Raw genomic sequence first — 10,000 nt, forward strand, 5'->3', positions numbered from 1 at the left:
ATACCTTGAATGTTGGAGTGAGTTGCTATGAAAGGTTAACATTATGTAAGATAAACTCACATCTGGTACCTCTCAAGGCTAATGCCACGTCGAACCTAACGCAACATATATCCTTGCTTATTTCTACGGGCATTGATAAAATAAAATTAATTCTTCACATCGTCTAATTTGCAGTGATCAGGGACAATTTCTCTTGGTTTTACAAACAAGTTCATAAGCTCACGCAATGTTTTACCGATCTATTCATTCATTTTATTTTATTTCTATAAGGATTGCTAAGAAAATGTAATGCTTCACGTTGACTGATTTGTTGGAATCAGAGGAATCTTTTCAATGCCTTATAGAAAAGTAAATTCACAACTTCACATAATATTAATCGATTTTTTTTGTTTGTTTATAAACAATACATTAATAATGTCCAATGTTTTGCCGTTTATCTCATCTCAGAAAAATTAAGTCGTTCACATAGACTGATTTGTAAACAAAGGTAATTTGATGTGGCTAACAAAAGTAAAAAGTGCAAAAAGTATGTAGATGTAGAGATGCGAACAGCTCATCTGCCTCTAAAGAATAATACTCTGTATAAACTAACTTGCAGGAAACAACGTTAGGCTAAGTCATAAGAGTATGTGATGATATGTCTTGGCACACACACACACACACACACACACACACACACACACACACACACACACACACACACCTTTAGTGAACGTTATGATAGAATAAGGGAACATTTTCTATGGTCGCAGCCTAGATAGAGGAATACTGTCTTTGTGGGAGAACAAGAAGAAGAAGAAGAAGAAGAAGAAAAGTCTCTCAAGTGGTGCAAGTGTTTCTCTTTTTTTTTTTTTTTGCGTCGTTGTTTTATACTTCTCATAACGCTAGGCATTCTGATATCACAAGATTGTTAACTATTTCTCCCTCATAAAACAAGAGAAAAAAAATTGCATTAGACGGTAAGAATTTTGTGGCCCATTGATGTCTTCATCCCATTTTTTTTTCTTGAGGTCTACCACACCTATGTAAAAGGAATTTCACGAAAATGTTTAAAGACACATCTATAGATCTGGATAATCCTTATAACACAGCTTTTTAGGAACTGGCACCTACATTCTGTGAAAAAAAATTTATCCTGTCCTTTTGTTGCCATTTGCCAGAGCTCGTGTTGTATGAAGCCTTAAAAGCATGCACATGAATGAGCAGAGATTTATGAACTGAAGACGGGTTCACACGTGCCAATTTGCGACTGACATTTTATGTCAAGATCTGTGCCTAGCGACTAGATTAAGCAGTCGCAAAACAAGACCAACATGTTTGTCTTGTTCTCGATTTGCGACTTTATTTACGTCGTGACGTCACGGAGTAAACTTTGAAAATGTGGTCTCCTGGTATAGATAAATAGATGTTAGAGTTGGTGAGGGAAAAAGAACACATCTGCAACCCCAGAAATAAATTATACAATAAAAAAAAAAAGCTTGCGCAAATCGTCGTTCGACAAAATAGCTGCCACTCTACAAACACTGTTTCCCTCAATGCAGGGTGTTGTTGGAGATGAGGATTGAAGACTTGTCAGGATTTAATTTAATCGCAATTGTGCATAGTCTTCTTAAGATTAACAATTTTCTTATGAGAAATGTAGGCTAATTTAGAGTGTGGTAGACACTCCTTTCTTTCCTTCTATTTAGCCAGGGACGTATCCAAAGGCATTTTCTTTTCTGTTTACTCCTCCAAATGAAGAGCAATCACAGCTTCAGCATCGTCACTGGAGGAAGACATCTTGACGGTTTACTTCCCGCCAAGGCGCCAATTAGTCGATACTTTCCAGTCGCTACGTGTGATACTTTCCGACTAGGAGGGATGAGTCGGAAAGTCTACCGACGTAAAATTTCAGTCGCAAATTGGCACTTGTGAACCCGCCTTAAGAGAACTTCATATTGCAAATTTGTCCTACATTTTGTAATAACTGATACATAGACTGTTAAATACATCTCAGGGTTCTCTCCTCTCTAACAAAACTCTAATAAAATAACCTTAAGTCTCCATCTCTTCAATTATCATTTCTACATTTACACTTAATTTTTACTTTTTGGATTCCTGATGACAAGATACTAATGTCGTTCATTGCTAGTACTGTTTGTGCACTGTGTTCGTCCAGTTTTGCTTCATATTAGAGGTAGACTATGTACTTGCGGCAAATGTCAGCACGTGAACATCAGAACATAAGAGCATAAGGGAACCTGCAAGCCGGCAGACCTGTATTTGTCAGTCCCTGAATGGAACATATCTACCTATTACCACCTATCATTTCCATCAATGAATTTTTGTAATCTTTTATGGAAGAAGGTTCCAGGTGATTTGGCACTAAGAATTTGATTACTAAGTCTATTTGAAAAGCAAATTCTACTGATCTTTTTTTCTTTCTTTTTTCTTTTTTTTTTTCTTTTTTTTAAGATCTAAATGGATCAAGCAAGAACTCATCATTTATTCTCCTAATCTGATTGCCGAGTCTGATTTTTTCGTCTTCGATTCCGCAGACTCTACAGTGTTAAGTGACTCCATGCAAAGATTAGATAGTGATAGTGGTCTTTGTTCTTTATCGCAAACAATAGGGGACTAACTTGGGATGATTCATTTTAGATATATACAGTGATTTCATTGCCCTTTAGTACCAGTACATCACAGAAGCAGTGGCAATTGGCTCAAAGGTTATTGTGTCTTCGCGATGACAACGACACCAGAGCCTAACGAAGAAACACCGTTCTTAAGCTTTCCCTCTGTCAGAAGTGAGTGTCTACTGTTGGTTAGTGTTAATTGAATAAGTTCAATTTTTTTCTTTGTTGTTGTTCTTTTCACAAAATTCACCAGACAAAATTGTTACTAAAGAATTGGTATCCTCTGATGTTTTCGTTGTCGGTTTCTTAAAATATTGTTCACCACTGATCTACATAGTTTCTCAGCTCTCTACTCTTTATTACACCTCATCAGACGATATTTTAACTATGGGATTCATTTTCTCTGACATTTGCGTTACCATTTTCTCGAAATTAGATCCATAGTGTTTTTATTACATCGTTGTTACAATTGTCAATTCGCCTTTTACTTAAGAGTAAGACGATATGAAAATAAACCCTTAGCTCTTAAATACTTGGTTCTGAACTTGAATACCTATTTTTAATGCATATGGATAAAGACCACAGTAATGATAATTATTACGTAACCATTAGTGTTTGTCTGTCTTTCGAAATTAGTACGTAAGACAGAACCATGCGCGCTTTGGGATCCGAAGGGTCTCCAAGCGCACGGGTTCGAATCCTGTCCATGGTCTGAGTGCAGGTTGGGCTTCCTCACTCAGGGCAACGGTTTCCTAGCGGGTGGGCTTTGAGATAGGAGGTACCCTAAAAAGTATCCCCTTTAGCCCATAAATTTCCGTGAAAACCCCACATGGTATAAATGAAAAAAAAAAATAAAAATGAAATGCTTCCCGAGAGAGAGAGAGAGAGAGAGAGAGAGAGAGAGAGAGAGAGAGAGAGAGAGAGAGAGAGAGAGAGAGAATAGGTCAGATCAAAGCAAAACTCAAAGCAAATAAAAATAACCATATTGTAATTAAGGAATTTATGTAGCATTGCTGTAGTATATACATAAACTAATCTATATACCACCTTTCCGTCTTAAGCCAGGATCAATCCCCGCCACACACTTGCCCTGCTGGGATGTCTTGGCCTTGCGGTTGACTATTGCCAGCGAGTCAACTTGTCAGTTGCCATTGTGGCCATGGTGAAGCCCAGCCGTGACAACACTTCTCACTCCTGCCCTTACGCTTTCTACCACTCCAGCAATGTAAGAAGCAAACACGCTCATTACTTTACCTTTGAATCAACCTGCATGCTGCATCAGTGGCAACAGGTGCAGTGCAAGATATAACTATTTCTAAGTCTCATAGATAAGTTGAGTTTTTAATGTGTTCTTTTTTTTTCATTGATGTGGTTAAATACTTTTTTTTTTATCATTATTAATGGAATGATGAGAACACCCCTAAAATCCCCATTACCTCCCTAGAGCACTTTGATTATAGTCATGATAAGAGATTGAAGTGTTTGAGAATACGAGTCCATGCTCAGCTCTCTTAGTCGTCGGTGACTCAGTGTATAGTTATTGATGTGCTTGCCGTAGATAATAGTTAACGGTTCAGAAACTATTATTTCTTTTATCTCTCTTTTCGTACGAGGTCCACGCATTTCCTCAGTCGCACGGGAATTACTCTACCCAAATGATAGCAATGACAGAAGCGATGCAGTGGGTACGTGGTGGAAAGGAATTTTCATGGGACAAATGGACGCAAGGGCTGGTGCTCGGAAGCTTTTATTGGGGTTATGCCGTCACCAGCGTCTTTGGAGGAAGAATTAGTGACTACTTGGGTGGCAAGACTGTGATGGGACTCGGAGTATTTGCTGCCTCCTTCCTGACACTCATGACACCCCTGGCTGCCTGTGCATCCGTGCAGGCACTCGTCATCACCAGAATTTTTCTCGGCATTGCACAGGTAAGCGCATCAAGACAAGATTTTTTTTATCATCTCGTATTGCATCAATTTATGAAAATATGTAATAACTAAATAAGAAGCTTGCTTGTATTTGCACTTTTACCTGATGGCAAAGTTATTTATCAATCGCTACTGCTACGTGGACAATTTTCCGTAACAATATTCTTTTAAGTAAATAATCATTTATTGGTATTTCGATATACAGATATACTTTAATTTATGTAGATTGAGGTATTAGCACCAGCTTGTCGAGCCGAGTCTCCCTGAGAAGCAGATATGAGAAAAAAAAGATTAGAAAGCGTTCAGGTGCATGGTAATATTGTAAACAATATTAGAAACTACACATAATTTAAATATCTTTTTATTCATCTAACTACAGTAAAGTTGTGAGTATACATGGATGTATAGGTATGTACTGTAAGTGCTAAGAAGTTTTATATCATATTTTCTTTTTGAATGTGGAATAACTATTTGTTTGGAATAACTGTTTTAATTGAAGAGGTAAACTGTTAAGTAACTTTGGAGCTGTAAATAGTACACTGTTTTTAAACAAGACTGTTCTGAATTTTGGACATGCGAAATCTACATTATTGCTTCTGGTATTAAGTGAATAATTAATTATCCTAGAAATATCGACACCTGAATGAAACATTTTATAAATGAGTAACAGTTGAAAGCATTTATGATTAGAGTTAAAATTAAAGATATCCATAAAACACATAATATCAGTAACGGAATATTTCTTCGTATATTTTACAGAAAGCAGAAATAATAGAAATTGGTTTGTAATTGCTTGTATCACATCTGTTACCAACTTTATATATATTGGAATAACTTTGGCTTATTCATTCAAATGGTCTGGAAAAATGTCGCGTTTTAGTGACAGATTGACTGTGTAAGTTAAAGAAACAGCCAGCGACTCATTCATGTCTCAATATTTTTGGTGAAATTTCATCAAATACTAGAGCGTTTGATTTTTTGGGCTGGAGACATTTTCGTACTTCTGTACCGTTAGTAGCCAACATGTACATGGAACTGTTAGGAGAAGTTAAGTACCATACATTGTTCTATTTCTAACAAACTTTTATATTATTGGACAAAATTTATCGATCTTAATCTCAATTATATATATATATATATATATATATATATATATATATATATATATATATATATATATATATATATATATATATATATATATATTATGTATATATTGTGCACACGCGTACGTGCATATGTGTGTGTGTGTGTGTGTGTGTGTGTGTGTGTGTGTGTGTGTGTGTGTGTGTGTGTGTGTGTGTGTGTGTGTGTGTGTGTGTGTGTGTGAACAAATTAGAATATAATTGTGAAAGAAAGCTAAAAGAATGAGGGAAGGGTAAGCCCACACCGTCACCTCATTGGTACTGCCGCGGTGTGACACAAAGGTGCTCTCGTCTTGGAAAAAGAAAAAGCGACCAAAGTGAGAAAAAAAAGCAGCTTTGTAAGCCAAAGGCTTTGACACTAAGTAAGTAAGCTGTGTACTTTCTTTATAGTACAAATGAAACACAGAATACAAAATAAGGTACTCCACTTGTCAAGCAAATCTGGAAAAAAGGTCGCGTCCCACACATTACGATGTGAGGTGACCGAACCACGAATCAGCATGACTTGCAGAAAAAATAAATAAAAATCTAACCATCGTATAATATTGTGTAAAAAATTTTGGAGTCGTGAAACATCGAGTGACAGTCTAAAGCGTATCGTGTTAGTTGTGCATTTTTCCAATTCATCCTGAAAAAATAGCTCACCCTTTATTTTTCCGCGATTTATCGTCGAAAAAAAACCGTTATAAACCTATCGTATCACTATCAGTGTACGTTCGTGTGATTGTCATGTGGCATTTATTGTATTCGTTACATGGTCATCATATTTGTCGCCTCTCAAGAATTGTACGACAATCGAGATTATAGCTTGATAACCGACCGAAAGCTGAATGGTGATGGAAAGATAAAAGCTAACGAACCTACCACAAAAATTACAAGATGCACCAGGGTCAATCACAATTACAAATCGAGTCTTGAACGTGGGCGTGGAAAGGGCCATGTTGCATGGGATGCGATGTTGTGGCGTCGGTGGATGCTGCTGTGGAACTGTGACGGGCAGGTGTGTGCCCACAATTTATAATTATACAGGCGCGAATTCCAGAAAAAAAAAAAAAAATGGTCCTGTCGCGCTCGTGTTTGTCTGGCAACATTCGTGTAAATCGTTCAGTTGTTGTCCTGTGGTTGTCTGTTGCCATTGAACATCATACTGTTAATGATGTATCTTCGAATAACATCTTATCTCTAGTGTGTGGGTCGTGTGGCCATCACGCTGGTGTCATACTGGAATTGTGAAAAATGATTGACAGCAAGATAGTATATTGTTAGGTGGTCGTCCTGTGCTCATTAAAATCTAAGACATAGAGTGTGCCCATCTCACAGCTGTTGTGTGACTCTGGCGGCCGTCATGGGCAGTGGGATTTGTCGGTTATCGTGCAAAAAGTGGAAGTCATGCTCAGTAGTACGGCGTTCACCTCTCATCGTGTAAAGTTGACGAGGGCGACGATATCCCCTGCCTGACATGATATCTCGCAACGATGGACGTTACGAGTATTGACATATTCATGTGTGTTGATTGTTACTTGTTTGTATTCTGTACTTTTGTTATATGTAAGCATGTTTGCTTTTAAAGATTGCTTCTTTCAGAACAGATTTTCTCTATTTTTTTTTTTTTTTTTCTTATTATGGCTAAGAAGACAATAAAATTGTGAACGGGAATATGTCTCAAGAACTCTTGCTACTTGTTTTCTCGTCTCATAATATAAGTTGTGCTAAGACATTCCGAGGCAAAGTAGGTCATGAAGAATGAGACAAGTTACACGGCGCGCACTTCATGCAGCATTGTGTTTAAGATCTGTGGTTACACATTTCCAGAATTCTCTCTCTCTCTCTCTCTCTCTCTCTGAATAAATAAATAAATGATTAAATATATATATATATATATATATATATATATATATATATATATATATATATATATATATATATATATATATATATATATATATATATATATATGAGGTGGGCAAGAGCGCTCTTACTTCCGCTCCTTGCAGACTTCCAGATCACGGGCGGAGGACCGCGAGCGCCAAAAGCTTGAAATAAGAGAGGAGGAAAGGGGAGCAGACCCTTCAAATTCAAAGTCCGTTCATCTCCTCGCGTTCTTTTTATCTCATCCTCCGCTCACGCAGTCCGCTCCCCCTCTCGCACTCTTTTTTTTTTTCTCATTCTCCACTCACACCCACTTGAGTTCCCTTGGTCCACTTCCCCTTTTTGCTCTCCCCTCTCCGCTCTCCACTCCCCGCACCTACCTCGAGCTCTCTGCTCTTCCCTCTCCCCTCGCGCTCTTCACTCTCTGCTCTACCCTCACAAATGTTAGGTGATGATGGTAAAGAGAAGAAAGAGAAAGAGCAGAAGAAGGAGGAGGAGGAGGAGGAGGAGGAGGAGGAGGAGGAGGAGGAGGAGGAGGAGGAGTAGAAGACTTAACTTCCAGTGTATTAATTTACTAACCTTATTTATTCAAAAAATTAAAAAGAGGGAAAAACCTCATCCAGAGAGAGAGAGAGAGAGAGAGAGAGAGAGAGAGAGAGAGAGAGAGAGAGAGAGAGAGAGAGAGAGAGAGAGAGAGAGAGAGAGAGAGAGAGAGAGAGAGAGAGAGAGAGAGAGAGAGAGAGAGAGAGAGAGAGAGAGAGAGAGAGAGAGAGAGAGAGAGAGAGAGAGAGAGAGAAGAAGCAGCAGCAGCAGCAGCAACAGTAGCAGCAGCAGCAGTGGCAGCAGCAACAGCAGCAGCTGCTGCTGCTGCTGTTGCTGCTGTTGCTGCTGCTGCTGCTGCTGCTACTTCTACTATTACCACTGCTACTTTTTTTTATTTAAGAGGGAGAACTACCAAGGGCAAAAAAATAAATTTTAGTAAAAAAGGCCCACTTGAATTGCAGTCTCCATAAAAGAATAGAAAAAATTAATCAAAATTTTGGGACAAATATCTGGACACCTCTCTCTTTAACTAAATTAAGTCGTAGGAAGATGGAAGTATAGAAACAGACAGGGAGTTCCAGAGTTTACCAGTGAAAGATATGGATGATTGAGAATACTGGTTAACTCTTGTATTTGAAGGTTGGACAGAATAGGAGTGAGAGGAAAAAGAAAGCCCTGTGCAGCGAGGCCGCAGGAGGAGGGGAGGCATGCAGTTAGCAAGATCAATAGAGCAGTTAGCATGAAAATAGCGATAAAAGATAGAAAGGGATGCAACATTTCGGCGGTGAGAAACAGGCTGAAGACAGTTAGTCAGAGGAGGGGAGTTGATGAGACGAAAATCTTTTCATTCCACCCTATCTATTAAAGCAGTATGAATGGAACCCCTCAAACATGCGAAGAGTACTCCATACAAGGATGGATAAGGCCTTTGTACAGAGTTAGCATTTGGAGGGGTGAGTAAAACTGGCGGAGACGCCACAGAACGCCTAACTTCATAGAAGCTGTTTTAGCAATAGATGAGATGTGAAGTTTCCAGTTAAGATTATGAGTAAAGGACAGACCGAGAATATCTAGCGTGGAAGAGGGAGACAGTTGAGTGTCATTGAAGAAGAGAGGATAATTGTCTGGAAAGTTGTGTCAAGTTCATAAATGGAGGAATTGAGTTTTGAGTTATTGAAAACTACCAAGTTTTCTTTGCCCCAATCAGAAATCTTAGACAGATCAGAAGTCAGGCGTTCTGTGGCGTCCCTGTGTGATCTGTTAACTTCCTGAAGGGTTGGACGTCTCTGAAAAGACGTGGAAAGATGTAGGGTGGTATCATCAGTGTAGGAGTGGATAGGGCAAGAAGTTTGGTTAAGAAAGTCATTAATGAATAATAGAAAGAGAGTGGGTGACAGGACAGAACCCTGAGAAACACCACTGTTAATATATTTAGGAGAAGAACAGTGGCCGTTTACCACGGCTGCAAAAGAATGGTCGGAAAGGAAACTTTAGATAAAGTTGCAGAGAGAAGAATATAAACCGTAGGAGGGCAGTTTTGAAATCAAAGCTTTCTGCCAGATTCTATCAAAAGCTTTTGATTTGTCTAACGCAACAGCAAAAGTTTCACCGAAATCTCTAAGAGAGGATGACCAAGACTCATTAAGAAACTCCAAAAGATCACCAGTAGAGCGTCCTTGAAGGAAGCCACACTGGCGATCAGATAGAAGTTGGATTTTTTTATACGTTAAGGCCTATAGTGCCTATAGGCGCACTTGAAGAGTGTATGGGAAGCGCTGTTCAGCTTCCGCCGATTAGTGGCGCAGGCAATTTTATTTATAGTGGTACCCATATTAGGGCCCATTATGAAGTGACAGATGTTTAAGAATCTTACTATTCAGGATAAATTAAAAAACCTTAG

General features: G+C 38.6%; 1 protein-coding gene across 7 annotated transcripts in view; it reads left to right on the plus strand.

The window, feature by feature from the left end:
• The window catches only part of LOC123520704 (sialin-like), a 31,409-nt gene that overhangs the window by 3,608 nt on the left and 17,801 nt on the right, over positions 1 to 10,000 (plus strand). For 3 of the 7 annotated variants that reach the window (XM_045283237.1, XM_045283238.1, XM_045283239.1), the window contains exons 3-5: positions 2,670 to 2,786; positions 3,677 to 3,840; positions 4,229 to 4,543. In XM_045283237.1, the coding sequence (XP_045139172.1) occupies positions 2,726 to 2,786; positions 3,677 to 3,840; positions 4,229 to 4,543 (540 nt within the window). In that variant the 5' untranslated portion in view covers positions 2,670 to 2,725. The remainder of the gene's footprint in view (positions 1 to 2,669; positions 2,787 to 3,676; positions 3,841 to 4,228; positions 4,544 to 10,000) is intronic. The other 4 variants (XM_045283240.1, XM_045283242.1, XM_045283241.1 and 1 more) reach the window with 2 other exon arrangements.

This window comes from Portunus trituberculatus, chromosome 47 (genome assembly GCF_017591435.1).
Source record: "Portunus trituberculatus isolate SZX2019 chromosome 47, ASM1759143v1, whole genome shotgun sequence".
Taxonomy (NCBI): domain Eukaryota; kingdom Metazoa; phylum Arthropoda; class Malacostraca; order Decapoda; family Portunidae; genus Portunus; species Portunus trituberculatus.